General features: G+C 52.0%; 2 protein-coding genes across 2 annotated transcripts; one reads left to right on the plus strand and one right to left on the minus strand.

Annotated features, from left to right (window-relative positions):
• On the plus strand, window positions 1–942 carry OR10P1 (olfactory receptor family 10 subfamily P member 1). Its single transcript, XM_051845628.2, has one exon. The coding sequence runs from the start codon at window positions 1–3 to the stop codon at window positions 940–942; it is 942 nt and encodes a 313-aa protein (XP_051701588.1).
• A 9,017-nt stretch (window positions 943–9,959) lies between these two features.
• On the minus strand, window positions 9,960–11,106 carry LOC127487383 (uncharacterized). The gene is made up of 2 exons (XM_051832730.2): window positions 10,612–11,106; window positions 9,960–10,433 (listed from the first exon to the last, which is right to left on the minus strand). Exons 1-2 carry the CDS (start codon window positions 11,089–11,091, stop codon window positions 10,092–10,094), a joined length of 822 nt encoding a protein of 273 aa, XP_051688690.2. The 5' UTR covers window positions 11,092–11,106; the 3' UTR covers window positions 9,960–10,091.
• Between the last annotated feature and the right edge of the window lie 10,569 nt (window positions 11,107–21,675).

Consider the following 21,675-nt stretch of genomic DNA (forward strand, 5'->3'; position numbering starts at 1 on the left):
ATGACTCTGGACAACCAAACCGCCCTGCCTGAATTCCTCCTCCTGGGGTTCTCCGACCTCAGGTTGTTGCAGGGCCCCCTGTTCTGGGTGGTGCTTCTGGTCTACCTGGTCACCTTGCTGGGCAACTCCCTGATCATCCTGCTGACTGGGGCCAGTCCTGCCCTGCGGGCGCCCATGTACTTCTTCCTACGCCACCTCTCGCTGGTGGAGCTCCTCTATACCACAGACATTGTGCCCAGGACTCTGGCTGATCTGGCCTCCCCGAAGCCCCGAGCCATCTCCTTCCAGGGCTGTGCAGCCCAGATGTATGTCTTCATCGTCCTGGGCATAGCAGAGTGCTGCCTGCTCACGGCCATGGCCTACGACCGCTACGCCGCCATCTGCCGGCCCCTGCACTATGCCACCCTCATGAGCCAGCAGGCCTGTGTGGCCATGGTGGGCATCTCCTGGCTCATGGGCATCATCACGGCCACCACCCACTCCTCCCTCATCTTCACTCTGCCTTTCCCTGGGCACCCGGTCATCCCACACTTCCTCTGCGACATCCTGCCAGTACTGAGGCTGGCGAGTGCCGGCAAGCACAGGAGCGAGATCTCCGTGATGACAGCCACTGTGGTCTTCATCATGGTCCCCTTCTCTCTCATTGTCACCTCCTATGCCCGCATCCTGAGAGCCATCCTGGCCATGGCCTCCCCCCGGAGCCGCCGCAAGGTCTTCTCCACCTGCTCCTCCCACCTGCTTGTGGTCTCCCTCTTCTTCGGGACAGCCAGCATCACCTACATCCGGCCCGGGGCAGGGTCCTCCGTGACCACAGACCGCGTGCTCAGTCTCTTCTACACAGTCATCACACCCATGCTCAACCCTGTCATCTACACACTCCGGAACAAGGAGGTGACAGGGGCCCTGCGCCACATAGTGATGAGGCCGACCCCCCTACCCTGATAGGCTCCAGGGTGTCTCCTCACTCCCTGACCACTCCTCCTCCCAGCCTTCTGGTGCTGGACTTAACCTCAGCCTAATAGAAACCATGCAGAAAGTGCTGGAGTTAAAACAAATACTCTGTATCTTACTCCATAGTCCACACCTCAGAGCATGGATTATTAGGACAGGAGTGGAAGCAATGCTGCTTTGGGGAAAGGACATGCAGTACCTTCTAGATTGTTCTGGATTCCTGAGAGAGGTGGCTCCCATGACTACTCCAAGGTGGTAGCTAGAAGACCACATCTGTCAGGAAGGCAGATGACTGTGACCTTACAAACCAACTAGGTGACCTACCCAGAGCCTCTGGGGAGTTCTGCCTGGCCCTGCTCTCCCACTTTCTTCACCTGCGCCTGAGTCTTGCTCTGCCCAGTGGCACATCTGGTCAGCTCTTAGGCTTCAGGAAAGGCAGTGCCTGAGGGTTCTGATCAGAAGGTTCTCTCTTCCTGACAACTCCCATGCAAAAGGATCCGGGTTAGACATGAGGGAAAACTGTCAGGAGATCCTATGACCTGTCTCCCAGAAGCCAGCAGCAAGAAAGCGTGAGAGCAAAGCACGCTCACCCTCTGCACTGAGCTGCCTGCCCCTTGCCCACAGCTCCTCCACCGAGGTTTCTGCTCCCGGATTTCCACGAGCATCTTCCTCTTCCGTAACTGGTGAGCAGCAGGTGGGTGGTGTGAAAGGACAGTTCTTCGCGGCCATGCCCCTCTGGGCACACCGCACACCGTTATCACCTCCCCGTTCTCCAGATAAGCACTCTCAGAAGCTCTGGCTCCCAGTGAGGATCCACAACACCCCACCAATGACATGAGCCACTCAGGAATCAGTGGAGACCCAGTCTTCTTCCCCACATTCCCTCTGACCTCAGGCAGTTCTCATCCCTCAGACACACTGCTCTTGTGCTCAGGAGTGACTCAGTCATAGGAACCAACGTGTCCCCTCTAGCCCACCTCTGCCTCCCCTTCTCAGCTCAGTTCCCCGCCCCCAGGCCTGCCTTTTCACAAGCTGTTCTGCCAGAAACTCCCCATGCATCTTACCCAACATGCCCACAGGCAAACTCCTACTCATCCTGTAAGACCTAACTCAAGAAAATCCTCTGAAATGTGTTGTCTGATACATCCCATTACTCCTCCTTTATGCCACCACTGTTACGAGGAATTACAATTCTTCCAGAGTCATAATTCTCCAGGTGTCTTCACTCACCTGAAGGTGGGGAAAGAGGCCCCCGCTCCCATCATTCCCGATGTAATTTCTTTGACGTGTCACTAAGTAGGATCATGGTCAGAGTCATTTCATAAGCCCTTGTTCTGACTCCTGGTGAGCTTCAGAAATACCAGTCCAGCCAAGGCTGCCTAAGCCATGGAGCCTGCTCCTCCTTTGAAATGGTCTTCAGGAATCCTCTTCCCTGCACTCCCACCTCTGAGTTCTGATGGCGCCACCGTGGCTGAGTAGACAGGAGGGCTCCTGGGGCATCACCGTCCTCCTCCCAACCTGTGCCATCAGCATGGTTCCCTACAGCCTTCACCACACCCCAGACCAGGCGAAGCCCTCAGCCATCTGAGTAGGATGGGTGAGTCCTGGAGAATGGACACTTGACCCTCACTGTGGCCACCCCGCCTCTGACCCTCTTTCAATGTTTGGAGAACTCCCCACTTTAGGAGGATGGTGTGGGGGCAGGAAATTGGCCTAGCAGTTAATTCTCTAGGTGGGACAGCCATAACCCATACCCGAGTGTCTGAGTTTATTACCAGCTCCAGCTCCTGACTCCAGCTTCCTTCTAATGTAGACCCTGGGAAGCAGCACAATGGCTCCGCTAGCTGGTCTCTTACCCATGCCCGGATGTACTTCTTGTTCTTCACTCCTGCCCAGCCCAGTCCCAACCATTGCAAGCACTTGGAGCATGAACCAGTGGATGGAAGATATTTCCCCCTCTCCCCTCTCCCCTCTCCCCTCTCCCCTCTCCCCTTCCCCTCTGCCTCTGCCTCTCTCAAAAAAATGTTTAAAAGAACAGGGAAAGGGAGGAGGAGAAAGAAAAATGGAAGAAGCACCATGCCCTGGAGAGAGACCACATTACCTGGAGGGGCTAGGAGTGCTTCCCAGCTCCCCAGATCTGTGCCTGACTGAGGGGCTGGTGCCCAGGTGTGGCAAGGGGCAGCAGGCTCCCTCAGGCCACAGCAGAGAAAGCTGCAAGGACAAGGTGCTGGCCTAGCAGTGGCGTCTAATCCTGCTGGCTGCACTAGTGTCCTCCTGACTACCCAGCCACATTGAGGAGTTACTCCTGGAAATTCAGCCCCTGAATAGTCTCCAGCCCTCCCAACCACTCAGTGAGCTACCCCATATCTAATTATTTTTCTGCTTCGTCATCTAGGCAAGGATTCTGCTGCTGACCAGAACTTTGACTGATCTAGGTGTGGTGGCTGGGGTCCCCAGAGGAAAATCCTAACCCTGGTGTACAAGGAATGAAGTGGTCTAGGCCCTGTTTGGAGAGATGAGCTAAAGGGAACTTGGGGTCAGAGAGCATCCCCAGACCACACAGACAGGGTCAGGCAGCCCAGAGCTGCATGGGTCTCCACACTCAGAAAATAACTGGTAACATCCTTGTCCCCATGGGACTCACGGTCTGCGGCAGGTGGGGGTGAGGGAATGGCATGGAGAGAAAACCAACCAGTAGAAAACAGATGCGAGCAACGATAAAGATGGGTAGACATGGATTTGGAAAGTTAATAATACCAATTCGAGGGACCCCTGAGTTACAGCCCAGCAGGTTAAGCCACCACCTGTCATCCCAACATTCCATATGGGCCCCTGCACCCAGGTGGGAGACCTGGGGGAAGCTCCTGGCTCCTGGCTTCAGCCAGGCCCAGCCCTAGTTATTGCAGCCATTTGGGGAGTTGACCAGCATATGGAAGACTTCTCTATGTCTCTCCTCTCTCTGTAACTCTTTCAAATAAATAAGTAAATCTTTTTAAAAATATATTTTTATCGATAATTGGCACACAGTTTTTTCTGTATTCATAATGTGTACACAGTATTAGGTTGTGTGTTTGAATAATGGCTCAACACCTCTTGATCAAGACCTTTAGTACTGGGGCCCACGCTGTGGTACAGCAGGTTAAGCTACCGCATGCAATGCAGCATCCCACATCAGAGCACCAGTTCAGGTCCCAGCTGCTCTGCTTCAGATCCAGCGCCCTGCTACTGAGCCTGGGAAAGCAGCAGAAGATGGCCCAAGTGCTTGGGCCCCTGCCACCCACAGCAGAGACCCTGACAGAGTTCCAGGCTCTAGGGTATAACCTGGCCCAGAACCAGCTATCGTGGCCTTTTTGAGAATGAATGAGCAGATGGAAGATCTCTCCATCACTCTGCCTTTCAAATAACTTAAAAAAATCTTTAGCACTGATTTCTTAAAATGACTCATGGTTAATATTTTTTTTTGACAAGCAGGCAGAGTGGACAGAGATAAGAGTCAGAAAGAAAGGTCTTCCTTCCGTTGGTTCACCCTCCAATGGCCGCTGCAGCCGGCGCACCACGCTGATCCGAAGCCAGGAGCTTTTTTGAAGAAGGGGATTCTATCATTTGGGACAACATGAATGAACCTAGAGGACATTATGTTTAGTGAAATAAACTGGATACAGAAAGACCACATGGTCTTCCTTATATAAGGAATTGGAAAAAGTTGAACTCATAAAAGCATACAGTAGAATGGCGGTTACCAGAGACTGTGGAGGGAAGTGGGGGAATTGAGGAGATTTTGGCCAAAGAATACAACACTTCAGTTAGAAGTGTTGGGGTGCAGGGCCCAAGCACTTGGGCCATCCTCCACTGCACTCCCGGGCCACAGCAGAGAGCTGGACTGGAAGAGGGGCAACCGGGACAGAACCCGGTGTGCCAGCACCACAGGTGGAGGATTAGCCTAGCGAGCTGCGGTGCTGGCCTCATGGTTAATATTAAGAGAACTACTCATAGAAGTAAGCAACAAACATGTAAAACTTTTAAGATTTATTTATTTGAGACCTTTCTGTCTCTCACTGTCCACTCTGCCTGTCAAAAATAAAAATAATAATAAAAGATTTATTTATTTGAAAGAGTAACACAGAGAGAGGAGAGGCGGGGGCGGGGGGAGTCTTCCATCCACTGGTTGGTTCACTCTCCAACTGGCTGCAACAGCCAGAGCTGCGCCCATCTGAAGTCAGGAGCTTCCCATAAAATCTGTTTCAAAGTCGTTCAGTTTTCTAACAGTTGAAATGATATATAGGAGCCAGCGCTGTGGCACAGCAGGTAAAGCTGCCGCCTGCAGTGCCAGCATCCCATATGGGGACCAGTTGGAGTCCTGGTTGCTCCTCTTCCAATCCAGCTCTCTACTATGGCCTGAGAAAGCACTAGAATATGGCCCAAGTCCCTGGGCCCTTGCACCCACATGGGAGACCTGGAAGAAGCTCCTGGCTCTTGGCTTCGAATCAATGCAGCTCCAGCCATTGCAGCCAATTGGAGAGGGAACCAGCGGATGGAAGATCTCTCTCTTTCTCTCTCTCTCTCTCTCTCTCTCTCTCTGCCTCTGCAACTCTGCCTTTCGAATAAATAATCTTTTAAAAAATGATACGTAAATAATCCACCAGTTCTTCCTTTTCTCTCCCTTAGACAATGGTGCTGTTTAAAACTCTTGAATTAGTGAAAGGATTTCATATCCAGTCTGAATTTTCATGTCAAGTATTTCATAATACAGTACTCCTTCCTGGAGCTGTAAAGTGCAGGTCTTGCCAGAGCAGTCAGCAGCTAGGGCTAGGCCAGGCCATAGCAGGAGCCAGGAACTCCACCCACATCTCCCACATGGGTGGCAGGGACCCAATTACTTGAGCCATCACTCCTGTCTCCCAGTGGGGCACATCAGCAGGAAGCTGGATCGGATGCAGAGGTGGGGCCCTATTCCAGGCACTTACGTGAGCTGCAGGTGTCCTGAGTGTGGTTTACCCCAGGGCACCACAGTGCCTACCCCTAGACTCCATCTCTTGATAGAGGTGAATAGCAAGAGCATATTGTCAAGTGCATGTGGGATGGGAGGGATCGTGGCAGAAACCTTTGGATAATACTATCAGAGACAGACTGTCACATTCACATGTCCGAGTGCCTGGTTCAAGTCCCAGCTCTGCTTCTGATCCAGCTTCCTCATTCCCCAGTTCTTTCCTAACAGCCTGTGGATCAAGTGTATGGAGTGGCAGGAAAGGAGACTGCGCACAAACCAAACAACAGGGGCTTCCGCTCACCGCTCACAGTCAACCTGGAACTGACTCTGCCATGTGGTTAAGGGCTCTGTCGGGGAGAAAGCTTCTCCCCCTGCTCCAGCGGCCACGCGGCCCACATAACTAGCTTCCCTAAACCCTAACAGCCAAGATACAGGCCTGTGACCTCTTCCCTAAACCCTAACAGCCAAGATACAGGCCTGTGACCTCAGCCCGACCTGGCAGTGGCGGCTTTCAATCAGGTGCAAGTGATGCAAAGAAGTTGGTGATTCACACTGAAGACGCCGGGGGGCTGTCAGGTCCCAGAAGCAGCAGCAGCAGCACAGTGCCCAGGAAGCCGCCAGCAGCCCCCCAACCAAACTGCCCTTGTGGGAGGAGCTCAGCTGCTTCTACAGGTTCCTAGGACTTCTCTGAGACTGTTTCTTCGGGACTCCTTTCAACTCTGTGAGCAGCCACGGTCAGCTCTTCTTCGCCCAGGATCATTCACCTGGCTCAGCCACGGCCCTAGACAATGGCCCATCTGACCCTTCCCGACCATCACCCTCACAGCCTGCACCAGGATTTCCTCTTCCAAATGCCCTCTCCCCCAGGCCCACACCCAGCTTCTCCCTCACCTCTCTCCCATCTGACACATTTTACACTTCCCAGCAACTTTAAGGGGTTTTCCTAGGGAGGAAGTCCTAAATGTTTGAGACATCTAAAAATCTCCGTGACAGTTACCACTGACGTTCACAGATAGTAGTGGCAATCACAACAGTGATGGAAATAGACTCCTTAGCCCTTCATTACCATGCGCTATGATAGTTTTTTATTTATGTACATATGTATTCAATAAATATTTACTAAATATCTATTATGTCCCAGCCACTAGCCAAGGCACCAGAAATACATTGGAGAATGAGACAGGCAGCATCCCTGCCCTGATGAAACACCACTGTTTGGTGAAAGGGAAAAAATTGCAAAGAAAGAAGCAAATTCCAGATAATGCTGAGAGATTATGTAGTAATGACTGGAGAGGGAGCAGGCATCCAGCCTCGCACTTAAAATGCCCACATCCCAAATCAAGAGATGCTGACCCCCCTCTCCTGACTCCGGCCTCTTGCTAACGCACACCCTGGGGGGCAGCAGTGATGGCTCAAGTTCTTCAGCCCCTGCCAGACACAGTGACGTGCTAAATGGAGTGCCGCTCTCAGCTCCGGCCCAGCCCATCCCCAGCAGCTGGAGTGCTCTCTCTCTACCTTGCAAATAATTTTTTTAAGATGACTAGGAAAGGCTATATTTAATCATTACAACAATTTTGTGCAACAGAGACTACAACGATAGCTTTACAGGTGAGGAAACTGAGGCATGGCCATGGCAAGAAACCTCCCAGGATCTCACAGCTGGCCAAACCCTGGGCCAAGTCAGCAGCCACTGTGCAACGTTGCTGACTACAGGCCAGCCTCTGGCCAGCCAGCCCCAAGAACTCCTTATTCTCTACTCCTACACTTCCCACCATGAGAAGGGACCCTACTAGACGCTTACATGCCCCCTATTCCCAAGGATCTCCCTCCCCGCCTTCCACATCCTCTCTGGCACTTACAGGTATGAAGGGTGGGGCTCTGCCCTACAAGGGCCCCCAGCACAGGAAACCACCGGGTCTCCCCAGCGGCTGCCTTCTTCCTGAACGGAGGTCACTGGAATTTTCTACTTGGATGCTCCCCTCTCCCTGCAGTTCCTGCCCTGCTCAGGCATCGCTGGGGTCAGGGTTGCCAGCTTTAACAAATGGAAATGCAGGACACCCGGTCAGATTTCAATCTCTGATAAATAACTTTTTAGTCTATGTCCCAAATACCTTCCCCAGGAAGACAAAGCAGTCTAGATCTCTAGCTGAATATTCCAAAGGACACCCTTGTACTAGAAACTGCCTGAAACTCACAGGTGTGCCCTGTATCTGCTTCCTCAGCTTAAACAAAACCAGAGTCTCGCCCTGTTTGGATAAAACACACTGGGAAGTGGGTGCCTCTTCTCAGAGTCCTCTGCCTCCTGAGAGCATGGCTAGCAACCCCCACCCCTACCCTTACCCCCACCCCTCCCTTCCCCACGTCACAGACCCCAGCCCTAAAAATTGTAGGGAAAAGGCATTCAACTGGGCTGTAAAACAATAAAAATTCCTGTGGAGGGCAATTTGGCAAAATGTTTCAAAAGCTCTAAAACCAGGCACACACTTTGGCCCAGCAATTCCATTTCTAGAAGTTTGTGCTAGGAAAGCCTGAGATATACAAAGGCACCAGTGCAATGATTTCTATTTCAGCAATATTCACAACCAAACACTCAACAGGAGACTGCTCAAAGTTATGATAGACCCCTAAAGTAGGATACCAGATAGATATTAAAATTGTGCTTTAGAAGTGGACTGATAAGGTACAACATTACAATGAGGTCTAACAAACTGGGGGAAAGCTACTGGGGGAAAGCTATTATGAAGCAGTTTGGGCAGTAAAAGGCCATTTTTAGCCTTTTTAAATCTGCTTGTATCCAGATACAGAGCAGAAAACAGGCCACGATAATTTCCCAAGGACATTATTCACACCCAAAGTTGAATGTTCTTTCCTTTTTTCTGGATGCAAAATTCTGGGCAATTCATAGTGTTACTTTTGTAAACTGCAAAAGAAAACCAGTGCTACTTTGCACCAGTGCTACTTTGCAGGCCCTCACTGACTGCACCCTGAGTGCTGCTGCTCCTCTTGTTCTCTCCCCTCCTGCAGCTTATGGCTGCAGGGGAGTTCATGAACAAACGTTGGCTTCCAGGGCAGGGGTGCATTTGGCGCAGTGAAGATGCCGCTTAGGTTGCCTGTATCCCACACTGGAGTGCCTGGTTTGAGTCTCAGCTCCTCCACTTTTTATTGTATTTAAGGTAAACAAAGTCCATGTATTTCATACATACAGTTATAAGAACATAGTGATACTTCCCACTCCACCCTCCCTCCCACCCACGCTCCCACCCTTCCCCCTCCTCCCTCTCTTAATCTTTACAATGACCTACTTTCAGTTTACTTTATAGTCATAAGAGTTCAATGAACTGGAAGAAAAAAAACACCACTGCTCCTCCCACTCCAGCTTCCTGCTAATGCACACCCTGGGAGGCAGCAGATGGTAGCTCAAGTACTGGAGTCCCTGCTACCCATGTGGGAGACCGGGGTTGAGTTTCTGGGCTCCTGGCTTCAGCCTAGCCCAGTCCTGGCTGTTGCAGGTATTAAGGGGTGAACCAACTGATGGAAGATATCTCTACCTCTCTTTCTCTCTCTGCCTTTCAAATTCTCTTTGCCTGCCTTCCAAACTAAAAAATGAAAACAGATAAATAAAAACATCTAGCCAAAAAACAAACTGACTCCCTGATAAAGTAAAATGGTAGGGATCCCTCTGGCCTGCAAACTAAGGTACAAACAGGGGACAGTCTGCAAGGCACGGAAGTGTCATTTTGGTCTTCCGAGGGCCAGCTCGGGCCTTCTGACCAGAGTCAGGAGAAAGAAATGGTGGTGTTATTTCTACGCTAGGACCGGAGGAGGAAATGAAGAGAGAGTGGGGGGTGGGGCGAGTTAGAGAGACCCCAGCCTCTCCGGGACCCCAGGTGAGTTGTCCATCAGGGGCTGAGTAACTGGGCAGACACCACCAAGCTAGAAGCAGCAACAAGTTTGCCCCCAGACCGTCCCCCGCCCCGCGGCGGGGGTGGACATTGCACCTGCCAGGAAGGAGCACCCACTGCAGCAGGAGCGATTGATGGGTGAGAAAGGCTGCACCCAGGAGGAGTCTGTGGGAGGAGGAGGAAGCCCCACGTCTCAGGAGCCACCGCCCCCCAGGCAGTCCAGGAGTTGGCGAACCATGGCAGGCACAAAATTATGCCAGCCACGCTCCCTCCTCCACCTCCCTCCCAACCCACAAAAGCAGCCAGGCCAAGGTCATGGCAGCAGGCCCCAGAAGTGACATCTCCGGGCAGCAAGTCAGTGGCCCCGGGGGCCCTCGAGCCAGGCGGGGCGAGGGACCCCCACACTCGCACCCGAGCACAGCCAGGTCCCGGCTTCCCCTTCCTGCTTGTCGCCAAGAACTCCAAGGATCCACAGCCGCAAAGGTGTCTCTCCCTGTGACCTCTGCGGCCCTCGGGTGTAGACAAAAGGGTTGAATCCGGCCCGGATCTGGTCCGAGCCTGCCCGAGGCCTCGGAGAGGCGACGGCGCCGGCCCTGAAAAGGAACACGAAACAGGCGGGAGGAACAGGTAGCGAAGTAGAGGAGACTACTTCGGGGCAGCCTTGGGCTGCGGAGAGCCCCCGAGGGCGGCGGCAAGGCCGCAAGCGTAGGAGGCCACCCTCAGCGAGCAGGGGGTCGAGATGGAGGCGACGGTGACGGCCAAGTTCCTCACCTGGCGCGCACCGGCCAGCCGCAGCCCCTGGGGAGCGTCACGCAGGCGGCGATGGACGCCAGGGAAGGGCAAGGGGACGATGAGGACGGAGTGCGCGGCGGCCTGGGGCGACGCCCGTGAGGCAGGTGGCCCTCGCCACGCAGGCCCCGCCGCCCCGGTTCGCCCGTTGGCGGCGTTAACGGTCAGCGCCGGGGCCCCGGTTCGCCCGTTGGCGGCGTTAACGGTCAGCGCCGGGGCCGCGAGGAGGCCGCGACGCCGAGAAAGTAGATCCGGGCGCGTGAGCCGGGGGGCGGGGCGGCCAGCATCCGGGTCTCCGCGCGGAGGAAGACAAGTCCGGGCGCTGGGGCAGTGGGCTCCGCGCTCGCGGGGACCGGGGGTATGCGAAGTGGGTGAGCGGCCAGGACAGACGAACCTGGCGGGAACGTGGAACTTCCCGGAGGCCGAGGGTGAGCCGGTACAAGAGCGAAAGAGAGAAGACATAGGCCCGAGGCTTCTGGGAGGATGGGGGGTGGGGTGCGGGGTAGGGTGGGCTCACCTCTGGTACCTCCTGATCCAACGCGGTTGTTCCTGATTGGCTCGGACCCAGGGGGTTCCCTTATATGGTGAATGCTAGAGCTGTTCCTGCGTAAGTTTGGGTCTCCCCAGAGTGATGCTGCTTTTTCCGGAAGTCGGGCCTGCCTCTCCGAATGGAGGCACTTTTTCAAAATGGAGTTACTCTGGCCCTTCATTCCCCCCTTGTTTTTGTGCATATTTAAAGACCCAATCATGGGTTGTGGACTGACATAAGTTTCAGTCGTATTTAAAGGCTTATATTGGGACCCTTGGACCATTAACTGAATGGTACCCAATCTCTGCTTCATGAACTGCACAAGTCTGTTCATAATGTAAGGGCCAAAGGTTAAGATTAGAATTAGGAGAACAAGGGGCCCTGTGAGTCCTGTTAGTAGGGTGGTTAGCCATGGAGATGAATTAAACCAAGACTCGAACCACCCCTGAGAGGTTTCCGTTCTTTTTTTCTGTTTTGCCAGCCCTTCCCTGCCTTGAGCCATGTTATCTTTTATTAGGCCCGAGTGATCAGCGTAAAAGCAGCATTCTTCCCCAGACCAGCGCACAACCCCCCTTGTTGCAAGAACACTAGGTCGAGTCCCCACCTCATCTGTAACACAACTTCAGCCAGAGATGAGAAGGCGTTTTCTATGCGTTCTATGGCAATATCTATAGCTGCACTTATTTTGGAGTAATGCTGATTTTGGGTAACTAGGGCCAATACTCAGGTGCCCAGCCCCCCAGGCTGGCTCCTATTAGTAAACTCAGAGTTAGGGCGGTTATGGGCTCCCTTTTATATCTGTGGGTTTCAGTCATTTCCTGTTTGTCCTGGACTCTATTTAAGAATTCATTATTTGTATGATATAGAATTTTGGGGACCAGTCTAACAAGTATGCAATAATCAGTGTGATTTAAGACGTGGAGATGGGCACAGGGGTAAGGCCGGTAGAACAAGCCTACCAGGTGTCATTGTGAGGTATGATATACCGGTTTGCCGGGTATACCTTAAGAGTAGAATTACAGAGATGCTTTTTGCTGTGGGGGACCTGTCCCAAGCAGAGTCTCTGCCCCGTAACCTGTCCCAAAGTTAAACCCTGGTTACCGCTTTTCCATCTACAGTTAGTGGAGGAGGTAGAGTTAGAAAACGTGGCAGTGAGGCCGGCGCCATGGCTCACTTGGGTAATCCTCTGCCTGCGGCGCTGGCTCCCTGGGTTCTAGTCCTGGTTGGGGTGCCGGATTCTGTCCCAGTTGCTTCTCTTCCAGTCCAGCTCTCTCCTGTGGCCCGGAAAGGCAGTGGAGGATGGCCCAACTGCTTGGGCCCTGCACCCACATGGGAGACCAGGAGGAAGCACCTGGCTCCTGGCTTTGGATCAGCGCAGTGCACTGGCTGTAGCGGCCATTTGGAGGGTGAACCAACAGAAGGAAGACCTTTCTCTCTGTCTCTCTCTCTCTCACTGTCTAACTCTGCCTGTCAAAAAAAAAAATAAATAATAATAATAATAATAATAAATTTAAGAAAACACAGTGGTGACCACATAAGCTTCAAAATGGGGGGGTGGGAGGGAAGCTATGTCATAGCAAAGCCTACAAGCCATTGTTAAATTTGGGCTGGTAGCATTTAGGACCTGGAAAGACTGGGCAAGCAAATCTAATGGCAGGTGTTTTACAGGAAATTGAGGATCAAGGGTGTTGGGGGCATTAGTAACCCTTGTGAGTCCAGAGAAAACGGTAGGGCTTATTGTGTCAGGTTTAGAGTCAATAATGGGGCCCACCGTACTGAGGGTCAGCTATTGTGTTGGTTGAAGATTTACTACCTTATTGGGGCCTATTGCCACTGACTCCTCTGCCAGAAACCTCTGAAAGGAAAATATCCCTCCTGGATCCGTTCCTTCCTTATAACATCTAACACCCCAGCTCCTTCCCTAGGCCCATTTAGGGTCACTGGAGTTGGTTATATTAATTTGGATTTGTTCACGTAGTCAGTTGTTGACCTTATGATTTTGTTTCCATCCACCACTCCCGAAAGGGCTGTTAGGTATACAATTTTCCGGCCACCATTGTACCTTGATATTTGGATCTTTTCCTGGTTTTAGTATCCAGTTAGATGCTATTGTTTCACACCCCCAGTAGGCACAGTAATAGTGACTGGGATTGTTACAATATGTTGGTCCTGAAGCAGGGCACATATAAAAGTTCCTAGCATTTAAGCAGCAACCGAGAGGGGCCAGAGCACAAAGGGTCATTACAAAGGACACCATTGCTGGCCACCAAGTGTTCCGGTCCCTGATTGTAGGACTTTGCCATGTCTATTCAGCACCCACTGGTACGGTTGATGAAGGTTACTTACAGCCGAAGCTTGATGGAAGGAAAAGAAGAACAAGAGCAAAAGCAAAATCAAAGCTAGCTGGAAGGGTTTTGGGATTGGGCCCCATCTCTGTGCAATTTGAGTCTCAGTGGGCTGGATGGATGTTTGAGGATGTTCCAGGTTTCTCCTCAGGGCTCCGTTGTAGGAGGAGTGGCCAGGTCTGTCAGTCGGGCGTGAGAGTAGTGGATCCATGCAGCGACCCCGTCTGTTTTGAGAGCTGTGGGAGTTGTCATGAGGACGACGAAGGGGCCTTCCATCGAGACTCAAGAGTCTTGTGATGATGTCTCCGAACCAGAACCCAATCCCCCAGTCGGAATCTATAAGGGGTAGGGGGAGAAGCAGTTTTATATACAGCTTTTAATTTAGGCCAAATATCCTGGTGGGTAAGTTGGAGCCGACGCACAGCATCCAGGACATCCTGGTCATCTAAAATAGCAATCAAATCAGACTGTAAACTAGGGGAGGGGGTTTCCCATACATAATTTCAAAAGGAGTAAGGCTTAGCTGGTAGGGGGAATAGAGCAAAGGGAAGGAAAGTTACCCAGTCCATGCCAGTCTCTAAGGCCAATTTAGTTAAGGTCTCCTTTAGAGTTCTGTTCATTCTTTCTGCCTGTCCTGAGCTTTGGGGCCTGTTTGCACAATGTAATTTCCAATTTTCCCCCAGTGCAGTGGCTATTCCCTGGCTTACCTGCGAGACGAAAGCCAGGCCCTTGTCTGACCCGATCATGGTGGGAAATCCATACCTGGACGCGATCTCTTCAACCAGTTATTTTGCTACCACATTGGCAGTTTCATGTTTTGTGGGGAAGACTTCAATCCATCCAGAAAAAGTATCCATGAACACTAATAAATATTTATAGCCAAATTTTCCTGGCTTAATTTCAGTAAAGTCAACTTCCCAGTATATAACCCAGTGTACTGGGGGGTCTCTGGCAAATCTCACACCCCTGGGTCCACCAGGACAGGAGTAATTTTCCTGGTTTCAGCTATTTCTTTGACAACCTTATCTGCCAAGTTATTTCCCAGGTGGATAGGCCCTAAGCCTCTTTGGTGGCCTGGGCAATGAATGATTGCCAGTTTCTTGGGCCCCCTACAGGGCTGTGAGGAGACTCAGGATCTCTTGTTTGTTTTTGACAGTCTTTCCTTCTGCAGTCAACAGGCCCCTCTCCTGATAAATAGCCCTGTGGACATGGGCAGTGGTGAAGGCATACCGGCTACCAGTTTAGACATTTAACTTTTTGTCATTTAGGCCAATTCCTCTGCCTCAAGGTCATAGGGCATATATTGGTGAAAAGCCTCTAACAGCCGTTCTAGATAAGCTGCAGGGCTCTCATCTGCTCCCTGCCTGATATCATAAACTTTGGCCATATTGGTCGACTTGCGTGCCACCACTTTGAGACCCGCCATCAGAGCCTGGCGATAGACTTGGAGTCTCTCCTTACCTTGTGCTGTATTATAGTCCCAATCAGGGCGGGTGGCAGGCAAATAAGCATTAATGGTCACCAGATCTGTCAAAGGGGCCCTGGTCAGTCCCGGCACTGCTTTTCGGGCTGCCTCCAGAATCCGGTTCCTCTCCTCCATGGTGAAAAGGATACTTAAAAGCTTGTTACAATCATCCCAGGTAGGCTGGTGGGTGAACAAAACAGTTTCTAAAAGGTTAATAAGTTCTTGGGGATTCTTAGAGAAAGGGGCATTTTGCATTTGCCAGTTGTACAGATCACTGATTGCAAACGGCCAGTACCAGAGGAGCTGGTTGCCATTGGCGTCCACTGGTCCTGCCGGTCTTAGGGGCAGCGTTACCGTGGTGTTGGGCTGGGGAGGGACTCCCCTGCAGCTCTGAGTGGACTGAGCCGGCCCCTGGGGGAGTTCCTCTCGCTGCCCTGCCTCCTCCCATGGTGGGGTTGCATTCCCCGCCAGAGGGGAATAGGGCAGGGGAAAAGTTCAGACTCATCCGTCCCTCCTTAGAGAACAGGTGGTTTTTGTTCTTTTTCTTTTGTTTTCACAGGGAGTAACTGAGGGAGTAGACGGATTAGAAACTGGTATTGGGGAATTTGGTAAAAAGGATCGGACCCTGGGGAGGGGTCCATCTACCCGTTCGAGACTCCTCCAGGTTACAATGTAGGGTACCTGATCCAGATGTCCAGTTCGAGGCTGAAAGATCAAATCTTCAACTTTAGAAATAATAGTCAAATTAAATGTTCCTTCTTGGGGCCAGCCCACATCAAAAGGGAGCCATTCCAAGGTGCAGAAACTAACCTAATTGTTTTTCTTAACATTTACACTGTTATGAGCCACCTTTTTAACATCTTTCCAATGTACAAGGGTCAGTCTAATGGAGAGGATGGAGTCGCCCCCATTTTCCGTCCCGTCAATTCAGTCATCAACAGAAATAGAATGAGGCCAGTGCCGCGGCTCAATAGGCTAAACCTCCACCTGTGGCACCAGAACCCCAGGTTCTTGTGCCAGTCGGGGCCCTGGATTCTGTCCCGGTTGCTCCTCTTCCTGTCCAGCTCTCTGCTGTGGCCTGGGAGTGCAGTGGAGGATGGCCCAAGTGCTTGGGCCCTGCACCCGCATGGGAGACCAGGAGAAGCGCCTGGGTCCTGGCTTCAGATCAGCGTGGTGCGCCGGCCGCAGTGCGCCAGCCTCAGCGGCCATTGGGGGGGTGAACCAATGGGAAAAGGAAGACCTTTCTCTCTGTCTCTCTCTCTCTCACACTGTCCATTCTGCCTGTCAAAAAAAAAAAAAAAAGAAATAGAATGAGACAAACACTAATTAGCAAAAAGACAAGCAGACACTGGGCCTGTACTGAATTTCCACAGACAGATACAGATGGTCTTATTACAGAAGATCTCAATCACTCCGAGGGCAGACCTCTGGGAGCCACCAAGGGCGAACCTCTGGGAGTTTGATGGAGACCAAGGACCGTTTGGATGGGATGAGAACTCTGCAGCTGCAACAAAGTTTCCTCTTCGTCCCCAGAGTTACAGATTAGACCTTCCCAGGTCCCAGACAGGAGGATTTCGAGATCGGAATCCTCACCCAGATGAGGAATCAGGACATCTCCCATTTCCTTCAAGGTTGCCCCACGAGCGCGTCTGCTTGGGCAAGACCCTCAGATTCAGACTTCAGATGCAATGGCTGCACTACAGAACAGTTAACAATCAAATACACTCGGACAACAAAGAGACTAATGAATTCACCCAGTTGACTGGAGCAAACCTTTGGGGTCAAGGTCGCTGGGGGGCTTTTGGGGATCCCGGACAAGCCCCCAAGATGTTATGCCCAGATCGTTGGATCCCCAAATGCCACCAGACACTCAAACACAACGAAATGGAAAAGCAAGGTTTATTTCGGAAGTACAAGCCATGCCAGGGACCCCGTCTAACCAACCACGCAGCAGAGGGCAGAGGGAGGCCTTGAGCTGTGCTCCGGAGCATCTTTTAAAGCAGGGTTACGTCATCAAGGGGTGCAGGGTAGGGTGGATTGGCTGGGGTCACCTCTGGTATTTCCAGATCAAAAGCGGTTGTTCCTGATTGGTTCGGACCCAGGGGATTTTCTTATATGGTGAACTAGAGCTGTTCTGTTGTAAGTTTTGTGTTCCATTGTAAGTTTCGGTTTCCCCAGAGTGACCCTACTTTTACTGGATGTCAGGTCTGCCTCTCCGAATGGAGGCACTTTTTCAAAATGGAGTTACTCAGGCCCTTCACCATCAGCCTGGGTCTGGGGGTAGGGGGGTCTCCACCCCAGGAACAATGGTGAGATCCCACATGGAGGGAATGGGGGTGTGTGTCCAGGGTCCCTTGGGAATATCTAACTGGAGCTGAGCTCAGCAACCCAGCTCCCTGGCCATTAACCGTCGGTAGATTGGCTCTGCCCATCCCGCCTTCTCTCCAGATGCGAGCATGTTGCCCTCTAGTGGTGAATCTCTGGATAGTCGGGTGCCCTGGACCCTTTCTCCCCTGCGCTGTGGGATGCAGAGTCCAGGAAAGGAAGGGGTTTTGCGGCTCTATGAGGTCCAGATTCTTGAATCCACAAAGGAGAAGCTGAAGTTGTGTGATTTAGCCAAGCTCTTTCAGTGAATGAATGGCAGAGCTGAGACCAGCAACGATGTTTATGGACAAGTATTGTGCGAGACACAGCACTGGTGCCTAAGTCACCCTACTTAGCCCTGACACTAGGAGCTTGGGCTAATACCACTCTGGAGTGATGGAAACAGGGAATATCACTTTTTTAAGATTTTTTTTTATTTGAGAGGCAGAGACAGGTCATTTTTTTTTAAGATTTATTTATTTTACACAGAGAGAGGAGAGGCAGAGAGAGGTTGTTTTGTTTTGTTTTGTTTTGTTTTGTTTTGTTTTGACAGGCAGAGTGGACAGTGAGAAAGAGAGAGAAAGGTCTTCCTTTTTGCCGTTGGTTCACCCTCCAATGGCCACCGCGGCCAGCGCGCTGCAGCCAGCACACTGCGCTGATCCGATGGCAGGAGCCAGGTACTTCTCCCAGTTTCCCATGGGGTGCAGGGCCCAAGCACTTGGGCCATCCTCCACTGCACTCCCTGGCCACAGCAGAGAGCTGGCCTGGAAGAGGGGCAACCGGGACAGAATCTGGCGCCCCAACCAGGACTAGACCCGGTGTGCCAGCACCGCAAGGCGGAGGATTAGCCTAGTGAGCCGCTGCACCGGCCAGAGAGAAGTCTTCTGTCCACTGGTTCACTCCCCAGATGGCCAAATGGCTGGAGCTGCACCCATCTGAAGCCAGGAGCTGGTAGCTTCTTCTGGTCTCCCATGCAGCTGCAGGAGCCCAAAGACTTGGGCCATCTTCTACTGCTTGCCCAGGCCATAGCAGAGAGCTACATTGGAAGAGGAGCAGCCAGGACTTGAACCGGCACCCATGTGGGATGCCAGCACTGCAGGTGGCAGCTTTACCTGCTACACTACAGCACTGGCCCTGGACGTCACTTTTGAGAGCAGCTTAACCAGAATTCAAACTCAGTCCACCTACCTCCAAAACCAGCTATAAACCCAGCCTCCAACCCAACGCCCACACCACATGTTTCTACACCCACATCACAGAAACAAGATGCCTTGGCAACTCCTGCTGTAATTCTATCATGTTCCAGAAGAAGAAGTGAAGATGGCGAGGGAATGGAATTTATCCACCGCCCCCAGGAGTCAGGGTTAGGACCAGAACCCAGGTCTTCAGGCTCTTGGTCTAACGCTTGTGGAGGCCCCTGTCCCACCCATCCATCTCCTGCATCTCTCTGTGTACTGTGTATGCATGTATGTGTGTGCAGGCACAACCCTACTCCTATGCAGAACATGCAGGAAAGCTCCAGAGTAACCCCTGGCAGGAAGAGGAGACCCTGCGATCTGCCACATGCCATCTCAGCCTTGAGGTCAGAGACAGTGATCAGTGTAATGCAGGTAGGTGGTGTAAGGTACCACAGCTAAGGTCTGAGAGACTGAAGGTGCCCCAGAGAGTGCAGAATCCCCGGGATGCGCTTCCCTGGACTCCAGTGTACAAGTCTCTGAGGCCCCGACAAGGTCAGATGCGGTACAAACAGGCACAGCTCAGGGCACAAGTCCCCCACCTGCCCGTGGGCATAGACCCCTGCACACTCCTGCCTCCGCAACAGAACGCCATGGGTGAGCCTCTCTGTGGATCCCTTGCAAGTGAGGAGCTACTGAAGTAGGAGTAAGGATGGTACAAGACATGACAGTGGCCAGAGAGGAGAAAGGATGGCCAGAGAAATGTATACCCAGGCACAGGACTCCACTCTGTGAGAGCGAGAGCTGATGCAGTAGCTGGCATATGTGGTGATGGAGAGACACGGGGGAAGCCAAGGAGTGGGGAAATGAACTGAAGAATAATGGGGAAAGAGAAGAAAGAGCCAGTTTCACCAAGATGGTGCCAAAGACAAGGAAAGAAGCCCCTGCCTTCCCCAAGCAAAGGCTTTGAAGGTCAGAAGGGCAGTGCTGGAAGGTGTCCTCAGCCACAAAACAGATCTGCTCGTCACCCACCTTTCATGGGCCCAAAATGCTGCAGCTAGGGAGGCCGCCCGGATATCCTCAGAAGAGGGCCCAAGAAGAAGCAAGCTATACTGCACCATCATCAGGTGCCCCCCGGCCACAGAGTCTGCCAGGGAGAAGCCCAGAGACAGCCACACACCTGTGTTCATTGATGCCAAGGCCAATGAGCACCAGATCAAACAGGCTGTGAAGGAAATCTGTGACACTGACGCCACCAGCATCAACTCTCCCATCAGGACTGGTGGACGGAAGGAGGCCCATGTTCGGTTGGCTCCTGACTTTTATGCTTTGAACACAAGACTAGGACCATCTGAGTGTGGCTGGCCAATTCTACATTTGTTTTCACCATTGAGAAAAAAGAAAGAAAGGGGACAAGTGGCCACTGGCCAACGTCACCAAAGTTGGAAGAGAAAACACATCAGCTCATATGCAAGGACAGTGCAAGAAACTGGAGCTGTGGCGCCCTCTTCCCTAGAGACCCTGAATGAACGTGTGAGGCCTGGAAAGCTATTTTCCCTGAATCCCAGGACGAGTTGAATCTCCTGGGCCAGACTTTGTTAATGGAAAATGGATGAGCAAAGGTCTTAACAGGTGCTGAGAAAGAGAACTTGGACAAGGACTGGCCACCCCAGGCCCCTGAGAACCTCTTCACCCTGGAAGTCTGAGCAGTAATTTGCATACATCCAAATGCAAATTCATGATTAACACTTTCTCCCCTCAGGGCCTGGGTAAGTTTTAATTAATTCCCTGGGGCCACTCAAGTCTTCCCATTTCTAACAGTAATTACCTACTTCTGAGGCAGCCCAGCAGTCATTATGGTGACTCCACAATCATCTGTGTCCCTCAGCATCTAAAGAAAGAAAAAGTTTGCAGCCTAGAAATGAATGTGGCATTATCTCACTTGCTCCCAGCAACAACCCCAGAGGAAGACCCATCTTGCTTGAGCAACAGGAAACAAGTCAGCCACTCGGCCAACAAAGGTGGAACAGGGACTTGAAACCTAGAAGCCAAATTCCTGGGTCCCAGGCCAGGGCACACCCAAGACATCCGCGCCCCCATTCTGCTGAGCGTTGGGTCCCCTCTGTTACTCTCACTGACATCTGTCACTTGTCCCTTGAAAGCCCAGCCTTTCTGACAGCCAGGGGCCACAGTGAACACAGCAGCCCAGGAACAGCCGCCGTCCTGGAGGAGCTGCCTCCTTCCTCACACCCTGCTTCTGGCCCACCCACCAGGCCTCTGGAGCAGGAGATCATGTACCCTAGAGCGAGGTCATTGGTGCCTGCCTGCAGTGTCCACCATGTCTCTGTCACACCACCCTTGGCTCTGCCTAATGACCTGCCACCACCCACCCCCACTCCCAGCTAGGAAGACATCTGCTGCTTATATGCATGCATTCAAAGTGCTGGGCTCAGCATAAATAACTTACCACACCATATAAAATACACAAGATGGGGCCAGCATTGTAGTCTAATGGTAAAGCTACCACCTGCGGCACTGGCATCCCATATGCGCACTGGTTCGAGTCCCAGCTGCTCCACTTCCAAGCCAGCTCCCTGCTGATGTACCTGGGAAAGCAGTGGAGGATGGCCCAAGTCTTTGGACCCCTGCACCCACAAAGGAAACCTGGAAGAAACTCCTGGCTCCTGGCTTCAGATTGGCTCAACTCCAGCCATTGCAGGCATTTGGGGAGTGAACCAGCAGATGAAAGATCTCTCTCTCTCCCCCTCTGCCTCTGCCTCTCTGTAACTCTTTCAAATAAATAGACCTTAAAAAAATAGGGATATACAATATAAATTCAAGAATGAAACTTTAAAAGGTAAGATGTAAGACCTATGCCTTTTGGATCATTGGTTTGCTTTAAAACTGTTGAGCAGTCAACCCAAAAAGGGGAAGTGTGCTCTGGAGTTCAATGTCCAAGAGATAAGGCAAAGAGAGAGAATACTAGGAAGCAAATCTATTCTTGGAAATGAGACCAAACCCAAGGACACTCCTTGAACACGACTGTGGTTCCCAGCCTTGCTGTTGCCTTGATGGTGAGTTTCTTAGGCTGAACTCTAACACTGCATCGACACAGGGCTGCCATTGCACCGCAGGGCCTCTGCTGGTGAGAGAGGCAGGAGGCACCGC

This window comes from Oryctolagus cuniculus, chromosome 11, assembly GCF_964237555.1.
Source record: "Oryctolagus cuniculus chromosome 11, mOryCun1.1, whole genome shotgun sequence".
NCBI lineage: Eukaryota > Metazoa > Chordata > Mammalia > Lagomorpha > Leporidae > Oryctolagus > Oryctolagus cuniculus.